The sequence below is a fragment of the Meleagris gallopavo genome, chromosome 20 (genome assembly GCF_000146605.3).
Source record: "Meleagris gallopavo isolate NT-WF06-2002-E0010 breed Aviagen turkey brand Nicholas breeding stock chromosome 20, Turkey_5.1, whole genome shotgun sequence".
Taxonomy (NCBI): Eukaryota; Metazoa; Chordata; class Aves; order Galliformes; family Phasianidae; genus Meleagris; species Meleagris gallopavo.
Genome location: NC_015030.2, coordinates 5981356 through 6004241, shown reverse-complemented (window position 1 = coordinate 6004241; position 22886 = coordinate 5981356). Strand labels below are relative to the sequence as shown.

General features: G+C 48.9%; 1 protein-coding gene across 2 annotated transcripts; it reads left to right on the top strand.

Moving 5' to 3' along the window:
- Positions 1-6: 6 nt before the first annotated feature.
- AXIN2 (axin 2) lies at positions 7-22377 on the top strand. 2 transcript variants are annotated; one of them, XM_031556335.1, is made up of 10 exons: positions 7-696; positions 5901-6041; positions 11074-11176; positions 13091-13231; positions 13438-13934; positions 14079-14258; positions 14543-14773; positions 15398-15493; positions 16726-16893; positions 20824-22377. In XM_031556335.1, exons 1-10 carry the CDS (start codon positions 26-28, stop codon positions 20948-20950), a joined length of 2355 nt encoding a protein of 784 aa, XP_031412195.1. In that variant the 5' UTR covers positions 7-25; the 3' UTR covers positions 20951-22377. The 2 variants fall into 2 exon arrangements, with proteins under 2 accessions (XP_031412195.1, XP_031412194.1); XM_031556334.1 differs by having other exon boundaries at positions 14076-14258.
- Positions 22378-22886: the final 509 nt, after the last annotated feature.

The window sequence follows — 22886 nt, the reverse complement described above, 5'->3', positions numbered from 1 at the left end:
CGCCAAAAGCCAAAGCTTCACGGCCATGCCGGTGCCCGCTGCCCCGCGGAGGAATGAGAACGGGCTGGGGGAGCCGGAGGGCAGCGCGTCCCCCGATTCCCCGTTGGCCCGCTGGACCAAATCCCTGCACTCCTTGTTGGGAGATCAAGATGGTGCCTATCTCTTTCGGACCTTCTTGGAAAGGGAAAAATGCGTGGATACCTTAGACTTCTGGTTTGCCTGCAATGGCTTCAGGCAGATGGACCTTAAGGATACCAAAACTTCAAGAGTAGCCAAAGCTATCTACAAAAGGTACATCGAGAACAACAGCATCGTCTCCAAGCAGCTCAAGCCTGCTACCAAGACCTACATAAGGGATAGCATCAAGAAGCAGCAGATAGATTCCATCATGTTTGATCAGGCACAGACTGAGATCCAGACTGTGATGGAGGAAAATGCGTACCAGATGTTTTTAACTTCTGATATATACCTCGAATACGTGCGGAGCGGAGGAGAGAACCCCGCTTACATGAGCAGCAATGGGCTGGGGAGCTTAAAAGTTGTCTGTGGCTATCTGCCGACCTTGAATGAGGAGGAGGAATGGAGCTGCGCCGACTTCAAAAGCAAAATGCTGCCTTCAGTGGTTGGGCTGTCCAGCAAAACGCTGAGGGTTACGGCGAGCGTCAGAGCTACCGAGACTTTGGAGAATGGGTACAGGTAAGGGGAGCTGGGAAACGGGCTGTGCTGGGATCTGGGGCTGTGTGTGGGGGAGGCGGTGGGGCACAGGGGAATCTGGGGGTGTTGGTGGTTGTTTTTTTTGCTCCCTCTGCAGAGGGAAAACAAGAGGCTGTGCTCTTCAGCCCCATTGGCTCTTTCGGTTCTTATAGATCAAAAACTTCATAGCAACTATGTCCTCCGGACACGCGTTAATTATTGGTTCGACTTTCAAACCTATTAAGCACGGTGGTGGAGAGGATCATAGAGGCACATGAATAATGTAACTTACCAGCTCCCCGACTTCCCCATCAGCCAGAGCTTAACTCTGCTGGTTATGTGGGAAGCAATTGTGTGGTCGTGGAGCAGGAAACGTACGAGCTCATTACACCCAACTATGCAACTCGCAGAAAATCTTTTTTGTTTTGGCTGTTTGTGTGATACGGAGCCTCTCTCGTTGCGTGTGGTTGGCGTCGTGTCAGAGCCATTTGGGGTGGCTTTGGGCCAATGTATACGGAAGGATACATAGAACGAAGTAGTTAAGGTCATAGGGGTAGCCCAGGTGTAGGGGAATAGCACACCTGGGTGCTGTCCTGCTGCATGGTCCAAGCTGGGCTCAGGCCGTGGCTGTTTGATGGCACTGGAGGGGACGTGGCCTGTGCTGGGGGTGGCAGAGCGCTTGGCTGGGGGCATTCTGCCCACCAACCCCTCTGGTGTGCTGGTGATGGTGAAGAGAGGGACAGCCCTCTGCGAGCGAAGGGGGATGGGAAGGAGGCTCTGATGAGCGAATGATGAGTTGTATAATCCCCTGAAAATGTATTCTTTCCTCTCCCCACCCTTGCCATAAGCGTGGCTCGTTGAATCAGGGTTGAGAGGAGAGGGCTCTGCTGGCAGATGTGCGCTCCTGTCTGCGGGATGGGGAGTTTGGGTTTAGCTCCGGTAAGTGCCTGACATCTCGGTTAGGGGAATTTGGAGTGTTGTCTGTGATTCATGGACATCAAAGGGCACGGCAGCACAGCGGGGGAGGCAGTGCCGGAACGCTCCTCCTGCCCTGCACTGAGCTGCCCGCTGTGGGGCTGTGCGGAGCCTGTGGGGCTCAGCCTCCTGCTTGCTGCGGGGTGATGCGGTTTGGTTTGGTATCTCTGCCCCTGCTGGAGGCAGAGAAGAGGTGATGGCCACCAGAGTGGTGCAGGATGGGGGGGAAACGCGTCTCATCCCGCTGTGGTTGTGCTGGGAGGCTGCTTAGGGTGGGAGCTCTGGCCGGCAGCTGTGTGTGGGACTTGGGGTTTGGGGCTCTTCATCTCGTGCCTCAGTGTTGCTGTCTGAGAGTCTGCTGTTCTCCAGAGCCTGCTGTGACCTGCTGCCCTCCGCTTGCTTTCCAGGAGAGGATGTTGGGTGCTTTCATCTTGCAGGCTTTGTTGGTGTTTGGGGCTGGGGGGGCTCAGTGTGGTGTCCTACCAGAGCTGCAGGCCCTGCTGAAGCCCACATGCTCCCGGTCCGCAAGAGCTCTCGCACAGCTGTGGCTGCTTCCCTGATTAGCACTTGTGGGCTTTTTCTTTTTTTTCCTTCTTTTTGTTGGTCACAGGATGAATGCGGCTTGCTCCTCACATGTCAGATCTGCCCTCCTAGGACGTTCGGTGGTGTGCTGTGCTTTGATCACCTGTTAAATTTCCAGGAGCTTTTGCTCTCCGTAGGGCCAAGAGATCTCAATGCAAAGAGATAGAGGTCAAGCTGTGATGCTTCTTGGTCCCTCCCTGAGCTGCCCATTTGCAGAGCCACTTTTGTGTGTGTGTTTTAAGAGCATGTGGATGGGTTATCTCTCATCACTCAGCATTTAGGAAGGAGCTCAGGATTGGAGCTGAAGCTCCCACAAAGTCTTTCCTGGTGAGTGGCCAAACCACACCTCCCTCCTCATACGTGCAGTGGAATCAAAGAATTTCTGCTCTGGACCCAGCGTGCTACGATTTGGAAGTGCTGTGCAGGCTCTTCCCACTTGCTTCAGTGGGTCTCAGTGTGTGCAGAGCAGCACAGGGCTTAGTGCATCTGATCCAAGATTTGGGGCCAGGAGGCACCTGGAAATCCCAAGGCACAGAGTTGTGGCCAAAACCATGGCACTCTGTGGGAAGTGTGTGGCCGAGCGTTCATCCCCAGCATCAGTACTGCTGAGCATGCTGGACCTGGCCCCATTGTCTAGGAATCCCAGCCATTATTTATATGCCCTTCTAAATTTATCACACATCAGTTTGTGTACACAGAGCCACTCTCCTCTCCTCCCATGTCAGTGCCACTGAAGTGGTGTTGGGAGCACGGTGGGCTCATCTGCCTCCCATTAGCCCTGCATTCATCAGCAGTGCTGGCTCGGAGGCTTCCTGCCCTTTGAACGCCGCGCCGGTGGAGTTGTTGTGTGCGAAGTTATTGGAACTGAGTTTGGCTTCAATTATCAAAGTAAATGATGCCATTGTAAAGTTATGCTCGAAGCAGTGTTCTACAATTAGAGTATGGATGCTGTGATTAACATAGTTTTCTTAAAATATGCTTTTTCCCCCCTCCCCCGATGTTTGTACCACTTTTTCTTTTTGCCTTTAAACTTGTGAGTGCCCTATGATGTTTGTCCCAAGAAAGTACTTAATGAGGTTCAGTTCTGCCTCAAAATGCTCCTGGTAGATTTTCTTTTCTCTCTGTGGTTTGAAGTGCCCGAGTGCTCTTATTTTGAAAAAGCAGAGTTTGGCAAATAAAAAAAAAAAAAACAACACTTGAAATGGCCCTCTTGTAGTAGAGGATGCAACCAGGAGCCCCTGGAATTGTAACGGCCCTGAGCTCTGATACACCCATGGCCTAACATGGCAGAGAGAGAGTTGCATGCTGTGTGTCATTGCATCCAGATAAGAATAGTCTGAGAAACATCAGACGTTCTCCTTGAAGCTCCAAAGCAACTGCTGCCTGACAGCTGGAAAGCTGCACGTGGAGCTGGGGCTGCACTGGAGCCCACTGCTTCCACGGCAGTTCCAGCCCCTGCAGGCAGCATGGTGCAGCTGGGGGCAATTCCTGCAGCCAGGTGGTCACGTGAAAATAAAACAATTAAAAAAAAGTTGGAAAATGTGCAGGGGTTGTTCTGCTTGAAGTGTGTGGAGTGGGGCTTGCTTTAAAGGTAGGTGAACTTTGGGGTTTTAATCGGTGAGGTTTTGGTGGGGGAAGCAGTGCTGCAGACTGACACGGATGGGAAGAGGAGTGAGTTCTGGCCACTTTCTCTAATTATATCTTTCCAAACACCATTTGGACACACCTCCTCACCCTGCGCTGTGTTCATAAGCAGCTGCTGCCTCCACCCCCAGCACAGCCTCTTTAGCAGTCTGCTGGGAGAGCATAGGAATGTGGCCCTCCTGGGGCAGCTGGGAAGGGCTGTGCTCCTGGACCCCAGTGCATCCCACTCCAGGATCCCTGAGGAGCATCCCAATCCAGGACCCTGGAGCATCCCACCCCACTGAGCTCTGTGGTCCTTGTGTGTGCTCTCAAGACCCATGATGGTTTCAAATCAGAGTTAGGAAAGAGCTGTATCCCTTGCACAATCCCCTGGAAGCCCACCAAGGACCCACACAGTGTCACAGGGGCTTCACATCCCTCTGAATCACAGCAGAAGGCTGCATGCGTTTAGCAAACTCCTTTGTAGTAGTAGTGGGATAACTTAGCTTTCACCCACATGTGGAATTAATTTATCTTTGAAGATTTAACTTCTTTCCTGTGGCATTCCTCACTATCTCATTTTTTTTGCAGCTATATGTTTTCTAACATCTTGATCTCCCCATCAGCAGTGCCTTGGCCTCCCTTGGAAAGGAATGCGGCCCTGGCTGGGCTGAGTACCTGCAGCAGCCCCAGCCCTGCACCTCATACCAGAGAGGCCCAGCTTCTCTCCCTCTTTTTTTTTTTTTTTTCCGCTCTTTCTTTCTTTTCTTTTTTTTTTTATTTAATTCCTCCCTTCTTTTTTCTTGCTTTGTTTTTAATCCAAGCTCCATAAAAGCCCCTGTTTCCCCATGCTGCAAGGGAGGGGTGCACAGCAGTGGGGCAGCTGCTGCCCCCTATTAGGGTTGCTCTGTTGCATCCCACCACTCCCCCCAGCCCTGCCGTGGGGGTGGGGACCTTGAAAGCCCATTAAAAAACCTGCCGAGCCTGCTGGCACATTCCTTAGGCCCCCAAGTCCTGGGTAAGTGGCCCTAATTATTAAAATCAGCAGCCCTTATCAGATGACAAGGCCCTTTGCTTTGATATACAAACGCAGAAGCTTAACAACCCCATCTTCCCTCTCAGGGGAACAAAATGTGCACCTTAACACACAGCTTTCAAACCTCCCTGCATAATCCCCTTATCGCCTGCCAAGATAGGGGATTGATCCCAGCTGAGTTGGAGGTTCCCTGCTCAGTGACCCCATCGCAGCTCCCAGCATTGCCTGCAGATGGGTGGTGGGGATGGCTCAGCCATCCTGGCTGGGTTCAGGTTTTGCTTCTTCAGATGAAGCTGTACCCTTCCAGCTACCATCTGCAGCTGCTCCTGTCCTCGTGCCTTTCCTCCTGCCTCACCCAGCCCTAAGCACGAGAAATCCCATGCTGTTCAGTGAGGAGGTTCGCCCTGAAAATGGGCCTTTGTGATGCCAGGAAGATGGCACCTCTCTCTGGAGGGCCTGGGACAGCTGGTTGCAGCCGTGATGCTTGAGAGTCCTGCTTAGCAATGCCAGGCAGTTCTCTTGTTTCAGATACACAGATACCATAACTTCTCTCAAAGGTGCCTTACCTCCTCTCTTTGGAGTAGGTTTAAGCATTTATGAGCTGGTCCTCAGTAGGACTCAAGCTATGAGCTTCTTGATCCAGTGCTTGCTGGTGGCAGAGCTCCTGCTGTCTTCAGCAGTACAGCACCAGGCTCTTAGGACCAAGATTCTAAAGGTATCAAAATGCCCTGGGGCACCTCCTGGGGTTTTCTGAGCTGTGTGTCCTTTGCCAGTAGCCACATCTTTAATGTTGGGCTGTTGGACAGTACGGTTTGGACAGCATGCCCTGGTCGTGACCTTATTGCTGGCAGGGAGCTGGTGTGAGCAGTGGGTGGTTGGTGCTTCTCAGGGGTGTACTGGGTTCCGCGTGGAGAGTGCTAGAGTTAAGCTCGTGTGCTGTGCTCCAGCCCAAGCCTGGCTGATAACTGGGTTCTTGTTTGCTTGTCTCTAGGTCCTTCAAGAGGAATGATCCCGTTAACCCCTACCATGTGAGTTCCGGCTATGTCTTTGCCCCAGCAACCAGCGCAAACGATAGTGAAATATCCAGTGATGCCCTGACAGATGACTCCATGTCGATGACAGACAGCAGTGTGTAAGTACCCCGTGTTGGCCGGGTCCTTTTTCGGGTGCGCCATCTCCAAATGGGCTGTACTGATGCTCTGCAGGTAGTTGTGGGCCCAGCCAAACCCAGAGGGCAGCCAGGCCTGGTGGCCTCGTTCTTTGTGCCATTGCCGTAGGTGTCGGATGGAAGGAGGTGATGAACCCCTCTGTTGGCATTTTGCAGCTGAGCAAACGTGTTTTCCCCTATGCTAATAGTACTGCCTGACTAACCCAAGGAGCAATCTCCCTGTGCCTTTTGTCTTAAGGCCAGGCTTCCTTAACTAGTTATCAGTCATCAAAGAGGAGGAGATTACTTCCTGTAGGAAGCACTTTCTGTAATTAAGGTTCATCGGTAATGTCAGAACGTACATTAATAGGGCCAGTGACCTGAAGGGGCAAATAGCTGCTCAGCTGGTGTGGCTGGGGCAGCCTTCAAAGAACCTTTTGAACGGAACTGCCTGGATCAGGTCTGAGTGTGTTAGGAGCACAGGGAGGAGATGGTTTTGTGACAGGATCTGTTTTTTCCTCCTCACCACTGAGCAGTGTGCAGAGTGTGAGTGTTCTCCCACAGGTTTCCTTCCCCAGCAGAAGAGAAATGGTGTTTTTGTGTCTGGAGGTAGGGGAATCAGTAGGACTCACGTAGTGCTCTTAAGAACCACTTTCTTCAACTGGATAGAAGGCAGATGTTTCTGTTTGTGTTCCGTGATCCTCACTTAAGTACAAGTCCTCTAGAAACACAGCCTGTCAGATAACAGCGCTGTGTTCCAGGTCTGGATCCCAGAATTGAACCTTCCCCTCTGCCTATGTGCCTATGTGACAGTGATTCCTGTGTACTCCTTGGAGAGATTTGCATGCTGTTTTTTTAATCGACAGTGCTGCGTGATGATGCACAATGGAAAACAGGATTTACCAAAAATCCTTGATGCGTAAACAAAAGCTTTTTATTTAGCTTTTTTTTTCTTAATACACAAGTGTGTTTTGAACTGATATTATGGAAAAAAATAGTTTGTTGTCCCACCAGATTCCCTTATTGAACAATATTGGCATTAAATAAAAGAGCTGAATCATAGGGTGACTTCTTTATTTCTTCTTACTGGCTCTGGTTGTATGTGATCATGTGTCAACAGAGCATTCATTGGGTTAGTCATTTCTGGACCAGTGTAGGGTCACTTGGGATTCACAGGGCTAGGATTATACCCTCTCTTCACAGCAATGCCAATTGTAGGCCTTATACAGATGAGAGCACTGAGTGAGAAATAAAGTGCATGGTGGATGAAAGGCTTAACTGAATCGCTTTCAGCCCATTGTTAGTCCAGGGGAGCTTAGCGGGGATAAGAGGGTAGCAGCCCGCTTTGAAATTTCCTTGAACAAGTGAATAGGAGCTCCCCATAAAGCAGCGCATGAAAGGAGCCTGCCTGTTTTTTCCTGCCATAACAATGGCCCGTGCAGGCTGTGAGAGTTTGGGGAAGCTTGGCTGATTAAACTGCCCGCAGCTCCAGGTTGGGGGGCGGTTGGGGGCTTGGAGCGCGCATCCGCTGCAGTGCTGCTCCATCCGGGGATGGATGGCACGGCCACGCCGGGGTGGTTGCGTGGTGGAGGTGGGAGCCGTGAGTTGGTGCTTGAGGAGGCACGGCTGAAGTTAAGGCTGATGGACAAGTTTCTTTATGGAGAGTTGGCTGCCACCAGGTTGGCAGGAGGAGCTTTGGGGTGAGCCGGCACCGACGGAGCCCCGCGGTGCTGTGCTGTGCTGGGAGCTCTGCTGCGCCTCTACGGGGGCCCTGGTTTTGTTCTGTGTCATCAGTGAGAATGCAAATGAGTTCTTTCGGCTCATATTGGTATCAAGTGGAGAGGAAAAACTTGTTCTGGAAAAGTCTGTCAGACGTTGCTGCAGAAGTCAGGTTTGTCCAAATGAATCTCAACCTGAACTGCACTGGACTTAGGAGAGGTCTCCCAGCAGCACACAGGCGGCCTTGGTGCTCTGTGCTGGAGCAGCCTGCGTGTGTTTTGTAATGGCCACAAAGCATCATGCAAATTCCTATTTCCATTTCTTGATTGGTGGGGGAGAGGAAAGGGGATTTTTTTTTTTTATTTGCTTATATCTTATTTATGGATTTACTTTGGACACAGGGGAATGCTGCTGAGCAAACTTCAAATATTACCTTATCTTACAAACCAGGCTTTTGATGTTGGCAAGATCAGAGGCTTGTTTCAGAGCCGTTGCCAAATGAAGATGGGAGTGAATGCATATGCGCATGAGTCTGATATTTCAAAGCAGCAGTAAAACTACATTCAGGTTAGGTCAGGCACATCTGAGTCAAAAGGCTAAGATAATTGGCTCAGCTTAAATGGCAGCTGACTGGGTAGAAGACTTCAAGCTAGTGTTTCCCCCAGAAACAGATTGGCCTAGCCCCAGCCTGGTTAGCTGAGGTGTTTATAATTAAACTCTACTATTTAGTGCCTAAACCCTGCAGTTCTTCAGCCTACAGCTTTTAATGGCCAAGAAAGTGAGCGCAAAAGTTTGCTGCTGGGTGCAGGGAAAGGTTGCATCGAGGGGAGCACTTTTTCGCTTGGATTGACCCTAAGCCTATGCCCTGTGCTGGAACCTCTGACCAAGCACATTTTCATTTTAAAAACTCTTTCTCTTCATCATGTTTGGAGTCTATTTCAGCATCAGGGGTTTGTGCCCCGCAGTATCTCCTGCTGTACTGAGCCTGGCTCCAGCTCCATCCATCTGTCCCTGCTGCAGGGGGTGACCATGCTTTGTTCAGCTCTTCCTCCCTTCTCACCCAGTATTGTCCATTTTTCCTCCCAGTCCCAGGCTATAAAAGTCCCTCCTCATTCTCCAGGCTGGGTTTCCTGAGCAGTACTGCTGCCTTCTCATCGCAGTGAAATACGTATTTTTTTCTTTAATTCTGCACTTTGTTACAAGTTGTAAAACTCTTCTGACAAGACAGGGCTGTAAAAGCAGGGAGCAGGAGGGTTGATCTGGGCTCTGCAGCCAGAGGAGGTTTAGGAGGAAGGAGTGGCTTTCATAGTGACCTGAACAAGGGCAAATCTTAAATCAAGAGAGGAGGCTGTGCTCTTGGGTCAGCTTCTGCAAGACATTGCTTTTCCTCTTCCTTTTCAAGCCACGTCGCCTGGCTTGGCTGCAAGGACAGCATAAGTCAGTTGCTCCTGTTCTGTTGTTTGTCCTGGGGCATCCTGCTGGGCAGGGGTGGTCCCAAAGCGTGGGGAGACCCTGCAGGGATGGTTGATGGCCGCAGTGTTAGTCTGGGGACAGCATCTCTCTTGCAGGCTGGAGCGAGGTGGGTGCTACCCACACCCTCCTCATGTCCTTGTGTGCCCCATGCTGAGTGCAGACCTTGTGCCCCCTCCCTGCTCCTCCCCATCTGACCTCTTGGACTGCTGCTGGTAGAGGACACCTGCTCTTGCATTGGCTGTTAACAGGATTTGGCCTTTACATATGAGCATGGCTTGTGTGCATGATGGCATTTTTACTTACCTTTAGAATGTCTGTTTCACTCCTTACTTCCTAAAGTGATGCTCTTCCCTAAAAGACCCTTATCTCAGTTAAGCTGCAATGAGCAGATGTCTCTCTGAAAGTGCAGATTGATTTGTCCTTCACCCAAGATTTGCTCTCTCAGTCATTCCCCTAGCCCCATGCAGGTACTACAGGTGTCCTTCAGGACACTCGGGGGCCACCAGTGGTGACCATGGTTCACTGCTTCCCTGCAAAGCACTTGCAGCCCCGTGTTGTGCAGTGGGGACAACGAGCTCCTGTATGTCATACGCATCCATGGGCTGCATCTGGAAGAGGCTGATGATCACCTTGAGGCACTGGGGACTATTACAGTCCCAGCATGCTCTCTGTCATTATCAGTATATTTCCAAGTTTATGAGGATGAAATTGCTCTGCTCTTTCACTCTGGGTTTTCCAGCTTAGTTTCGCTCATTAAAACAGTCACTTATTATTAATAGTGACTGAAAGCTTGGCTCTGGTCTTCCCAGAGGCCTGAAGCAGTGCGCTTCAAACCATGAGCAGGAGGTGACATGGGTGACACTGTGCCACCTCGGCTTTTTGGAGCTATTTTCTCTGCTCAGGAGATGAGTAAGGTGTGGGGGCAGATGAATGAAAGGGGCTGGACCAGAGATCAAAGTTTCTCAGCAAGTCTGAGAGAAGGGGTGGAATCGGACATTCAGGACTTCCTTCATGCTCTTCCTGTTGTCCCCGCTCTCTATGGAAGGCCCTTTAATCCCAATGGGGTAATTTTTTTGCATGGCCAGGTGAGAACACCCCACCGTAGTCTTGAGCCAGCCTTGCAATGTGCTGTTATTACTGTATCTCTTCTCTTGGGTTCTTGGCAAGGGGCTGGCATGGCTAACAGGAACAGTGTTGTGCCTGAAGTTTGAGGCCTACATTTGCTTGGCCCTTGCAGTGCCTACCCTCAGGGCAGAAGAACTGTGAGAGCTCAAGTAGGGCCCTGGGGATAGGGAGCAGTTTTTTGGTGGCCATTCATCATCAGCTCCTTCCTTCTTGACTCCATAAGTGCCAGTGTCCTATAGGATGTTTCTGAGCAGGAAGAAAGCTGTGATCTCAGAGAGCTTAAATTAGCGCTGAAAAATGCAACGAAGCCAAAGGGCAAAAGCAGAAAGCTGTCTATGGAAGGGCCATTCTATGAGATGTCCCAGTAGTAAAGCTAATGGGATCTTCTGGGCATCTTCTCACATAGAGTTGCCTTCAGCTTGCTTTTTAGCTTTTACTTAATTACTGCTCATCCATGTGGATGGTGATGGGCCCCTCCCAAGCCACCAGATGTTGGAGGCTTATCCTGGCTCCAGGTGACATCCGGAGTGCTCAAGATGTCTGAGAACGTGGGCCTGCAGCATGCTTGGGTTACTTTGGAGGTGATGGAGAACTGGTTTGGGTAGAGCATGAGGTGGCTGCGTGGAGCCGTGTGTGACTGATCTGTGCCTCCCTCTGGATGGGGAGCCCCAGCTGACAGTGACCTCTTTTCCATGTGCAGAGATGGGATCCCCCCGTACAGAATTGGGAGCAAGAAGCAGCTCCAGAGAGAGATGCATCGCAGTGTTAAGGCCAACGGTCAAGTTTCGCTACCTCATTTTCCGGTAAGTTCAGGCAGGAGCTGCAGGGTCTGGCTTGGAGTCAGGACACGTGGGGGGATGGAGCAGGGGAGAAGTGATTCCATCCTTACACAGTGCCTGAGCTTTCCTGAAAAGATGCTGCTGGGTGCCAAGTGGGAGCCACGTGCTCTGAGCATCCTTGTAGAAACCCACATAGTCATGTCTGGTCCTTCCTTGAAAGCCAAGTGCTAATTAAGGCTCATTGATGACCCTAAATTTGGCATCCTGGCTTAATTCAAGCAGGGATGCTTAGGTTAGGTCCAGCAGAGCCTTTCTTGGGTGCAGGTGTAGCAGCCAGGCACCACCTTGACACCTCTGTGCCACACAGAGTGACTTCACCTCATGCACATCATTACCTTCAGCCTTCAAAGCCCACCGTTTGTAAGCTGGCAGGAAGCAGGCTCTCCCAAAAGAGAAACATTTGCAGCAAATATGTGCCTCCAGAACTCTCGCTGCTTTACTTAGAGGAAATCCAGTTTGTGGAGTAGCCTTGCTCTCGAAAATTAACTCACTGACTTGCTAATTCTGTTGACTTGCAGACTTCTGATTCCTGCAGTGAATAAACTGTTTACACAGACATGTATAAACTCATCTTGTCTTGAGATTAATATGCTAAAATTCCTCTTTCTGCTGTCTTAAGCAGCAAGAGATCATAGATGATGTTTCTGGTGGAGGGGGGGGGGATGGTTTACTTGGTTTTTTCTTTTTGGTATTTTTTTCCCTTCTTCCATAAAGAAAGTTCTATAGCCTGAGCTTGTAAATTAGATTATTTTGTCCCAGGGCGTGCAAATCGACTTTCTCTGTAAGGCAGTGCTTTGATCAGGGACTGAATAGAGCCAGCTTGTGTAAGAGTGACAATTTCCAGCAGAGTGGCCTTTTTCTACCCTCACATCATTTCTGGAGCTAAGTGGTTGCCGGAGAGAGGCCCCACCTCATCTGGTGGTTAGGATGTGAAAGAGTTGGCAGTTCAGCTTTCTGCTTTTCAAAAAAAAAGAAGGGGGGGGGGGAGGAAGAGAGTGAACATGGGGGTGAGAGGGAGTGGAGTGGGGCTGCGTGGGGGTGGCAGGGAAAGGGAGGGGCAGAGTCAGGTGGGTGCTTTCTTTCTTCCCTTTTTTTTTTTTTCACTCTTCACACCCCCCACCCCCCGTTTGTCTGCCATGTTTGCTTCTTTTGGCAGAAATTCTCGTTTTGCCTTTTTATATTCTGCACTTGATTTGGAGATGTTCCCTTTTTCCCTTGATAGATCTGCTTGAGGCAGCCAAGCTCAGCAGTGTAGCACCGCTAGCCTGCAGCAGCTTTCTTCATTTTCTGTACAAAGAGATGGAGAGGGGGGGGAAGAGATCTAGGACACTGTTGAGACAACACTACCTCAAAGGTGCCCAGTGTGTAGCCAGGAAATAAATTACCAGCACTTCTCTGATCTGCAACCGTTTGACTTTTTTTTTTTTTTCTTTCCCTTTTTCTCCCCCATCTTATTTTTTTTAATTTCCAACTCCTTTCTGTTTATACTCACTTTATTCCTTGAGTTAAAGTCTCTCCCTCCCACCTCAGAGGTTTTTTTTTTTTTTCTTTTTTGATGTTTGACAACAGTCTTTGAAGATTTTCTACTTCAGAGTAGCTACTGATGGGCTGGTTGTACTACAGAGAGAACAAGCGGGGTTCCTCAGAGTGCGACCAACTGCTCCTGCCGAAGGCAAACGCTGGTGGGGAGGATGTCACTCCATGAGGCCACAGCACTAGCTCATAAAAATCCAGAGCAGACCATGCCTAGTTGCGGTCGTCTTTTCATCCAAACATGGAGACACAACAAGCGTAGCGGGGCCGGCGATGCCGCTCCGGCTAAGCGCCCTGCACTGCCTGCTAAACATGCCTTGTGCCTTCTGTCCCCGCTCCTTGTAGAGGACCCACCGCCTTCCCAAGGAGATGACCCCGGTGGAGCCGGCTGCCTTTGCTGCGGAGCTCATTTCCCGGCTGGAGAAGCTGAAGCAGGAGCAAGAAACCATGGACAGTCTGGAGGAGAGGCTGCAGCAAATCAAGGAGGTAGGAGGAGGATTAGCCCTGCCGGGGCTGGGCAGAGCTCCCTGCACGCTGCTGGGTTGGGGGGGCAGAGGGGCTGCATACTGCCCATGCCGAGGGCTAAGAGCACAGGGAGGAATGTGGCTCTTGTACTGGGTGAGCTGTGGGGGCACAACCTCAAGAGCTGCCTGTCCCTTTGCATCTATTTCTTACCCGTATTTTCCTTCCAGGATGAGGAGAAGGAAGGCTTGGAGCTCCCCACCAGCCTGCAGAGCGGTCGGGAGATGGTGAACCCCCAGCACCAGCAGCACCCGCTCTCGCTCCTGCCATCTGGCAGCTACGAGGAGGACCCCCAGGCCATCCTGGATGAACACCTCTCCCGCGTGCTGAAGACCCCCGGCTGCCAGTCGCCTGGCATGGGCCGGCACAGCCCCCGCGCCCGCTCCCCTGACCACTTGCTGGGGGGTAAGCTGCAGCCCAGCACTGCCTCACCAGCCACCTGCGCCCTCCTGGGTAAGGGATTTATCACCAAGCAGACCACCAAGCATGTCCACCACCACTATATCCACCATCACGCCGTGCCCAAGACGAAGGAGCAGATCGAGGCGGAGGCAGCGCAGCGGGTGCAGTGCTGCTGCCCGGCAGGCAGCGACTACTACTGCTTCTCCAAGTGCAAGGGCCACACGAAGGGCACTGACCCACCTCTCCCTTCACTGGAGCCCTTTGGGTAAGCCACGAGCCTTTCTCCATTGCACCCACCCAAACCCACCAGCTCGCTGCAACGGGGCTGTGTGAGGCTGGGTGGTGGGACAGCACAGGGGGACTAATGGTGGGCTAATGGTGAGCTCTGTCCCCTTCTCGCCATCAGCAGGACAGGCACGCTGACCAAGAGGCCGGGCCGAGGAGTGGAGAACATCACCCTGCTGCCCGGGGATGGAGGGCTGCCTGGCCCCAGTGGGGTGCAGCTACCTGGCGGTGAGGCGGACCGGGCACAGAACGTCTGGCAGTGGATGCTGGAGAGCGAGAGACAAAATAAGCACAAGCCCCATAGGTAAATACGCAGCTGTCTACTGCAATATCGCTCCCGGTAAATATTTATATATTACATGGGCTGTCTATTTTTACAATCGCTAAAAACAAATGAGACTCTTTGGTCCTCTGGTTTAATATAAAAGCTGTTCCGCAGAACCAGAAAAACCACAAAAATGTCATGTTTTTGGCAATAAACCTCCTTTCATGTTATGACAGACTTTTGAGAGGGAGCGAGCAGAATAGGAGCTGCTATTAAAGTCATATTTTCCAGCTTTTCTAACCCGACTTCCTCCCCTCCCCAAGCACACAAAGCACAAAGAAGGCCTACAGCTCTGACTTCGCCAAGGGGGCTCCCAGCGAGCGCCCCGGCCGCCACCACCCCTGGGGGCCCAGCAGCCACCCGCGCGGGGCACAGCCTGCCCACCCCTTCATCCAGGACCCTGCCATGCCCCCGCTCACCCCACCCAACACCCTCGCCCAGTTGGAGGAAGCGTGCCGCCGGCTCGCCGAAGTCTCCAAGCCTCAGAAGCAACGGTAAGAGTGGTGGGAGGGATGGGGTGTTCTCGCTGGGCTCGGTGCTGGGATGTGGGAGCTTCGTGGCTTTGTGTAAGGAAAGGAGCCTCGGCCAGGGCTGGTTGCTGGGTGTTGGGTTGTGCTTTTCTTCAGACAGGTGGAGGCTGAGGGCTGGTAGGGCTGTAGCAGGCATGGATGGCATCTTCCTCCCGTTGTAGGTAGAGGTCCAGGTCGGGAATGGGGCCGGATCATAGGGCTGCATGACGGCACAGCTTGGCCAAGCCCCAGGGATGAGCCTCCTTATTCCAACCCCACCCTACCCCAATATAAATAGTTTGAATCGTAGAGTATTACTTCCACTCTTTTGATGGCTGTAATTTGCCCGTTTTTCCTCTGGGATGGACTCCAGCTACATACCAAGTGGAGAACTGGGCTGGTTATCATTCATTTGGGCATGGAACGATCATTAGCCCAGAGTATTTTTAATTCTTCCTTTGATTGTTTACAACATGTGCAGGTTGATACAAAGAGCAACTTAACAATCCACAGGAGATTTCAATTAGGAAGATCGTATTTCAACAGTTTAAAAAATGTATCTTTTTTTCTTTTCCTTCTCTTCCCCCATGTGTTCCCCTCCAACTTCAGATGCTCAACCTCAAATCAGCAGAGGGATCGAAACCACTCCACTGCTGTACAGGGGGGAAACACCCCTTTTTGCAATGCAAGTCTAACGACAGAAGAGTAAGTATTGCATGTGCATAAGAGGATTGGGAAATATGCATGTATAGTAATAATTATATTTTCATTAAATGGATTGTGCTTTGAAAAAGCAGGAAATTTTTATATCTGAAGTTTAGTCTTTTAAACATTCTTCTTGAAGAAAGAACAAAACATTTTCAAATCTTGTCTCCGGCTCTTTTTAACTTGCATTCCTGTAAAGTGGACAAAGATTGGATTAGTCTAATTACAGGATGGTTCTTTTAACAAGAAATCTGCTACAGAGAGGTCTAAAATGGCCTAAATAATTAAAGTTTTCTTTCTTACCCTCTTCATCTTAAGCAATGAGTAATGTTTGAAGTCCAGACTGAGCCACCTGACTAGAGCCTTTCATTTTTAATTGGTTGACCTTAAGTCCACCAGCTGTCTTTGCTAGCAGCTTTTTTTCTGAAGCCACTCTACAAAGACTTAGAACAAATTAGGAAGACTAAATTACTGTGGACTAACACTTTGTGACCTTTTGACATGCCAAGTGTACATTGCCTCAGAAGCAGTTGTAGATTTGGCTGCATGGCATTTACCAGAGCGTTGCCATTTTGCTGTGCAATATTGTTTTAATTATTCCTTAAGAAGTGTTCCTTATTTCAAATGACAAGATGCAGTTAATTTTATCCTTGCTGCTCACGGGTGAAAATAAGCTCACCTGTGTTTCTCAGGTGCCTCAGTTGGCAGCAATTTGGTTCTGTTATCTGCTATTGGCTGCAGGTAGTTCTGTGCATTAGGAGGAGGCTTGTCAGATGCTTTCTATGAAGGCAGATTGATTGTTAATGAAACTCAGATATGTTCAATGCTCTGATCTGGGATGTGGGGTGAGCCCTGTGCACGCTCATCTGGCTATCAGTCCTGCTGCCTATGTTCCAGCAAGTTCCTCCCCTCCATCCCGCCGTTCTCCCACCCAGCAAATGGTGCTGAGCCTCCGCTGCCCAGATGCACCCTGAGGCTGGGCACTTTGTGATGCTGATATTTTCACCATCAAAGCGACCAGGAGCTGCTGTCAGAGCCCAGCATCCCACAGGGCTAAGTGCTGTGCAAACACAGCATGACAAATTCACTTCGAGTGCAGGAATATCTGACTTTCAGGTCACACCCACTGTATTTCTGACCAGTGCTACATGTAGACTGAGCGCCGTGAAACTGCCTGTTCTCAGATGGAAAAATAGAGTTTTTGTGTGTTGTGTTTTGTTTTTGTTTCACAGCCACAAAGAGCCAAAGAAACTCCCAGTTGTTCACACCTCTCAGTCTAGTGAGTTGGTTGTCACCTATTTTTTTTGCGGAGAAGAAATTCCCTACAGGAGGATGTTAAAGGCCCAGAGCCTGACACTTGGGCACTTTAAAGAACAGCTGAGCAAAAAGGGAAATTACAGGTAAGAATCTCTGCAATTCTTTCAAGTACTGAAATAAAACAAAAGGATCAGCTGATCTTTTTGCAAAGCTACCCACAATGACATGCTTACATCACCTTTTGGAGCTTGTTGTATTTTTTTTTTTTTTTTTCTTACTCAAACCTTAAGTGCAACTCGGGGGTGTAGAGCAGCAGGCACAGTGCCATCTCTGCCCCACCAGCTCCTGGTGGTTGTTTGAACAGTGTTGCCATAAATCCAATAGGTGTGAGATTGGGATGCTGCATGGGTCTGGGCATGTAGCTGAGGTGTAGGCCAGTTTGCTTCAGCTCTTGAAAAGCTTTTTCTCTTTGTTAGGGGGGAAAAAACCTCTGCCTAGTAGGGAAAAATCCACCAGAAATACTGGGTTGCTCCTCAAGCACCAGCAAACCCCACGTGTCTGGTTGCCAGGGCCCAGTTTAGCCAGTTTGCTGCTTCCTTGCTCTTCCTGTTCCCATGGCTGTGTCTTTGTTGGCTGCTTTTGCTTTACTCTCCCAGTGGATTCGGGTGCGAGTGGGATCATCTGTCTGCCACTTCTCCTTCAGGCTGAGCAGGGGGGAAAGGTCCAGCTTGAAGGATTGCATTTGCACTGAATTTGGCACTTCTTCAAAGAGCCAGGCAGCCTGCCCTGTAACTGGCAGCCTCCCATTTAACTTCCAAATGGTCATTTTGTTTTGTTAAGAGGACTTTCCAGCTGGTGCACCATGGCTGGCTTGTCTCTAGCATTGGAAATTCCACCTATGCGGATCAGAACTCACCCCAGGGAGCTCTCGGGCTGAAGGATGCTAATCCAGGGTCTGTCTCTGGATGCCACCCAGTGGGGCTGGGGCTGAAATATTGCCAGTCCTGCCCAAAAACCATCTTTGCAGCCCGCCCAGCTGCCATCAGATGGCAGCAACCTGCAAGTACACCCAACCTGGATACCCTCCAGGAGAGCTTCTGGTGTTACTTTCACCCCTGTGCCATTTTTCAGCTTGCAGAGCCTCTCCTGGCCTACCACGCACCTCCTTTACACTGCAAACACAGGTGCAACCCCACAGCCCAGTTGCAGCCCAGTTTTCTGAGCCTTGCTGTGATTTGCTGCTGCTCTATTCTCCTGCCCCCCCCAAAAAAAATCTTTTTTTTTTTTTTAAATGTTTGCTTTCTGTAGCAATTTTTGTGTGACGACTGAGTGCTATAGTAGGATACTGGAACCTCTGTGGCCTGAAAGCCCCTCCAGGTGCAATTATTTGTGTCTTGTCAGACTGTAATTACTTTAGAAAATGTTTTTAAGTGACTGACAAGGATGAAACAATGTTTTGCTTAGATCTCACCCCTTTACACCTGGGTAAAGACAATACTGAAATTTATAAAAGGAACTTGGGTATGTGCCCAGTATTTTATCTTGCACAGACACAAGGTGAAACTAATTACACAAATGTGTGTACCTCCAGGGAATCATTTTGATCTAAGCTTTGACTTTTGGCTGGACTTTGAGTGAAACTGCGGGTGACCTTCAGGGAAGAAGGCCGCAGTGCCCGGAGTGGTGTGTGTGTTACGGGAGGCACTAACTAGGCCGCTTTGGTCACATCTGGCATTGATTTCTTTTTAAGGCACATTTAATAAGCATGTCTTTGAAGCCTTTGCCTTTCATTTAATGCACAAAGACATGCATAAATGCTCGACTCTCCAAATTCTTTATTGATTGAATCAGTTTGCAAGGCGGGTACTTCAGGCCCTGCTCTTCCCTGCACTGAGACCTGTGCCCGCTGGCCGTGGGGCAGCCCCACAGCCCTCACTGCTTTGCTCCTCCCAGCCCCAAAAACGAAGGAATCAAGCAGTGATTGAACGCTGATGGCGTTAACAAAAAACAAACATACACACACACACAAAAACTGGGTGGTGTCGGGTAATCTTAACGTGGCAGAGGTTCAAAACAGAGCAGTAACGCCAGGCCTGCTCGGCTCTATTGGTACCAGATGTCCAAAAAGGAGGGGAGGAATAAAAGAAAAAAAAAAAGGCAAAGCTTGCCACATAAAATATGTTTCAATGGAAAGCCCGTTTCTGAGCAAATAAGAGCCGAACGCCTTGTTTGAAGATGGTGTGGGGGAGGATTTTGCTTTGCCTCCTTCCTTTTTTTTTTTTCTATATTTTTTTCTCCTTTTCTCTGTGAAATAAGGTTGTAATTATGTAAAAGGTCACAGCATGTTTTCTCCAATAAAAATGTTGTAAACACAGCCAGCGTTTGGGCTTGGGGAGGAAGTTATTGGGAAGAGCGGCTGTTATCTGCAGAGGGGCGGAGAAGGGGAAAGGAAAGAGAAAGTTCTTTGTAATTCATTCAAACTTTCCCTGTTTTGGGTTTTGTTTCAAGCCTGCTGGCCTGGGGAATTGTGGCCTTGACCTGCAGCGTTAACAGGGTGGGAGCTGTGCCATGGCCGCCAGCAAACACAGCCTGTGAGGATGTGAGGATATTTTCCTTGCTGAACCATTAAGGACACAACATGTGTCAGTTTGGCTTGGATCGACTTGACTAACATAAACCCTAAACGTACCTTGACTAAATGGAGCTGCTTCAGTCTCTTGAACCAAGAAGCCAGCCTGTAGCCCCCTACCAAAACAACTTGAACATATCCTAGAAATTGATAGATTTGAAAGCCAGCATTGCTGGTGATTTTTAAAAATGCATAATCTGACCATCACTACTTCACACCCAGATTGTAAGAGCATGCTTTGGATGCCTTGGCTTTTCAGTTTCGGTAGTAAAAGGGAGCTTGATTTCCTCTCCTTTTTTTGCAAACTCCTCCCAGCCAGCAACCATCCACCACCCTCAGGCACTGACTTTTTTTTGGTGATCCATCTGATGGAGGTTTTTCCATTTCTGGGGATGAGATGGCAAAGCCCTTTTCCAGGGAGCAGGCATGGCTGAGGAGGTGCGCGGCGGCAGACGGACAGGCTCCCGAAATGCTACCCCTCTGAATGGAAGCCCTTCATTTCTGCATATGCAATTAAGCAGCCTTAGAAGGAAGAAAGCTAGAAACGGGATAAAAGGAACCTTTAATCAAGAAGCTGAACGGTCTAATTCAGGATAATAGAGGGGTCCTTACTGTTTGACACAGGAGGGGTGGGGGTACTTTTTGTCTCTGGGAGCATTGGTTTCATGATCTAATGACCCAGAGCAAAAGAGAAGGAATGCAGGACACTGCTACTTGACCTTCCAGTGTCACATCTTGCAGGCTAGACCGGGGGTTGCTCTTTGCATGTGACCGCTACGAAGCGTCAGAAAGCAAATACAGTAGTTTCAGTCATTTAAAATGGAGATGTGAATTAGGCATTTTGTTGCTTCTAATGGGAAGCTCCCAGTTTTGCTGTAGAAGTGCCACAGGGTTTCAGCTTCTGCTTTGCAGGAAGCTGGGAAGGCTTTCCTTTAATCCGTCTGTATGCCTAAAAAGCCTCTCCTTTTAATAACAGTTGCTAATTTTAATGTTGGGCCTCCGCTTTGAAACAAGAAAACACATGAAAGAAAGAAGGTGGGGAGAGAGGGGAACCTTAAGAACACTTTGCTTTGAAATTGTATTTATTTATTCTTTCAAATAAGATATTTGACCAGAAATCACTGCGCTTTCTAATTTTCTTTACTGCTGAGGATATCCCTTGCCAAGGCGTGTGGGTTACTCACAGTACTGCAGAAGCTGTTGTCTCTGCTCCTTCCATCCCAGCACCGTCCCGTTGCTGTCCCATTGCCATCCCACTGCGTGGCCCTGTGGTGCCAGCGGTGCTTTCATATGGAACCAGCCCCAAGCTTTTCCTGGCCGCGCTGGGAACTGAAGTAGCATCCTAGGAGAGAGAGATTGGAAATGTAGTGGTTTAAAGAACTGCCAAAGCATCCTTTACTTTACCTTTTGATTTTTAACTGTGTTTTAATTCTCCTCGCCACAGATACTACTTCAAAAAGGCAAGCGACGAGTTTGACTGCGGTGCAGTGTTTGAAGAGATCTGGGAAGACGAAACAATTCTGCCCATGTACGAAGGAAGGATTCTTGGGAAAGTAGAAAGGATCGATTGATGGCATCTGTGTTTCTTGAGAAAATTTAAGCTAGAAAAAAAAAGCCTTTGGACACACAACAGTAGTGATGACAAGGAAAAAGAAAAAAAGTTCTGAAGGAAAGTTTTGAACCAATGAAGAAAAAAGTGAAGTCTATGAAGACTTTGCTGAATTAGCCTTAGAGGAAAAAATGGCATTTATTATTCATGAGTTGGGTACTGAGATGATAAAAAACCCCATACTATTTATTAAAAACATGACCACTGTTGGCTATTGGAGATGCAGACCGTGTTTGAGAGACTTCCATACATAATATATGATTTCCCGGGGATCTGAAATCTACGGACTAAGAGAAACTATGTATAGCTTACCTTAACAGTAATCCTTATTGATATTTATTGAACAGTCTGTTTTCCCTTAAGTCCAGTTTTTGGATATGCTGCTTTAACAATGGAGAAGAGAGGGGCTGGGAAGTGGCGTGATGGGAGGAAGGATGATTTTATTTTTTTATACTGTTCCCACTATCTAAAGCGTAGGAGTGTGGCCAGGAGCTCATTCATGATTTTTTTTATTTTTATTTTTATTTTTTGAAGGGGGAGGAGGGAAGGAACAGTGTCATGCCCAGTATTTCTCTGAGTGAAGAGAAAACTTTTCTAAAGAAATAATAATAAAACCCGATATTAAAAATACTGTCCTACCATTCATCTTGAGACCGGTGCATTTGAACATATGCTGCTCTAATTGGAAATAAAGGTCTTAAGCGTTCGGTCCGTCAGCTGCAATGTAACAACGGCAACACCAACCTGCTGTTTTGTCCATGGATTTCTGAGGTGTGAGGTTTTTGCTGTGCTGCTGTCAGGATTGAGGGTTCAGCATGGTGTTCAGTGCCTGTGTTGAGGCGAGCTGGAGCAAAACCCGAGTGTGGGAGGGCTGTAAAGGAGCCATCCAGTTCCCCTCGTCATACAGAGCACACCTAAAGGACACAGCACAGAAACCACGTTAAAAACCCGCTCGTATTCCACATAGCTCATCTTTTAACCATTCTACTTCAGTGTTATTAGCACAACTTGTTTAAATTTAAAGGACACAGACCTATGATGGGCTGTCTTTGCAGACGGTTGTGGAGCGTGGGATTTGTAGGGGGGTTGGGGTAGCTTTTTTTTTGGCCTTACCCTCACAGTGACTATTGGAGCCAATGGGAGATGTCAGCAAAACTCCCTGCAGCCCTTTGCAAAGTTTTGAGTGCGTATGCAAGGACACAGCAGCCTTTTCCCAAGACCTTGCGTTTCTACAGTTGGGTTTTGATTAAGTTAATCTGTGCATTCTGTTTGCCATTGCTACCTTGTGTAAGTCTGTATATATTGTAGAAAATGTATGGTGAAAATATTAATACACTATCTCTAGTGTTTTTTAAATTTAATCAGTACAGTACCTGTGCCTGCATGGTGTTACTAGACCATGCGTCGCCCTATATTCAGGGTTCAAGCTTTCCCTTGTTTGTTTAAGGGGTTTATGTATAAATATATTTTATGCCTTTTATTACAAGTCCTGTACTCATGACTTTTGCCATGGCATTTTGTTCTACTTATACTGTAAATTATGCATTATAAAGAGTTTCATTTAAAAAAAAAAAAAAACACAAACTTGGTACAATAATTATTGTAATTAAGAGATGTAGCCTTTATTAAAATTTTATATTTTTCAAATTAATATCGTCTGCCTTTTTTTCCCCCCCCCTCCCAACTTCTGCTGTCTGAAAAGATTCCTTCTCACCTTGTGGTAGCTGGAAACAGCAAAGCCCAGCCTTGCCTTCTGCCCCTGCCCTGCCTGGTCAGGAGCTATTCCAGCTGGGAAGCATTGCAGTTCAGGTAGGGATCAGAAAGGCTGAAGCTGTGTTGAGCACAGTGGTTAAATCACCTACAGCTCACCCAGGTAGCTGGGACACAAATTCAGCCTG

Excerpts from the sequence above, each read along its gene's own strand:
- AXIN2 (XM_031556334.1), top strand. The coding sequence starts at position 26 with ATGCCGGTGCCCGCTGCCCCGCGGAGGAATGAGAACGGGCTGGGGGAG. Across the intron at positions 6,042-11,073 it reads TCGATGACAGACAGCAGTGT|AGATGGGATCCCCCCGTACA; the intron begins GTAAGTACCCCG and ends TTCCATGTGCAG. Across the intron at positions 13,232-13,437 it reads GGCTGCAGCAAATCAAGGAG|GATGAGGAGAAGGAAGGCTT; the intron begins GTAGGAGGAGGA and ends TTTTCCTTCCAG.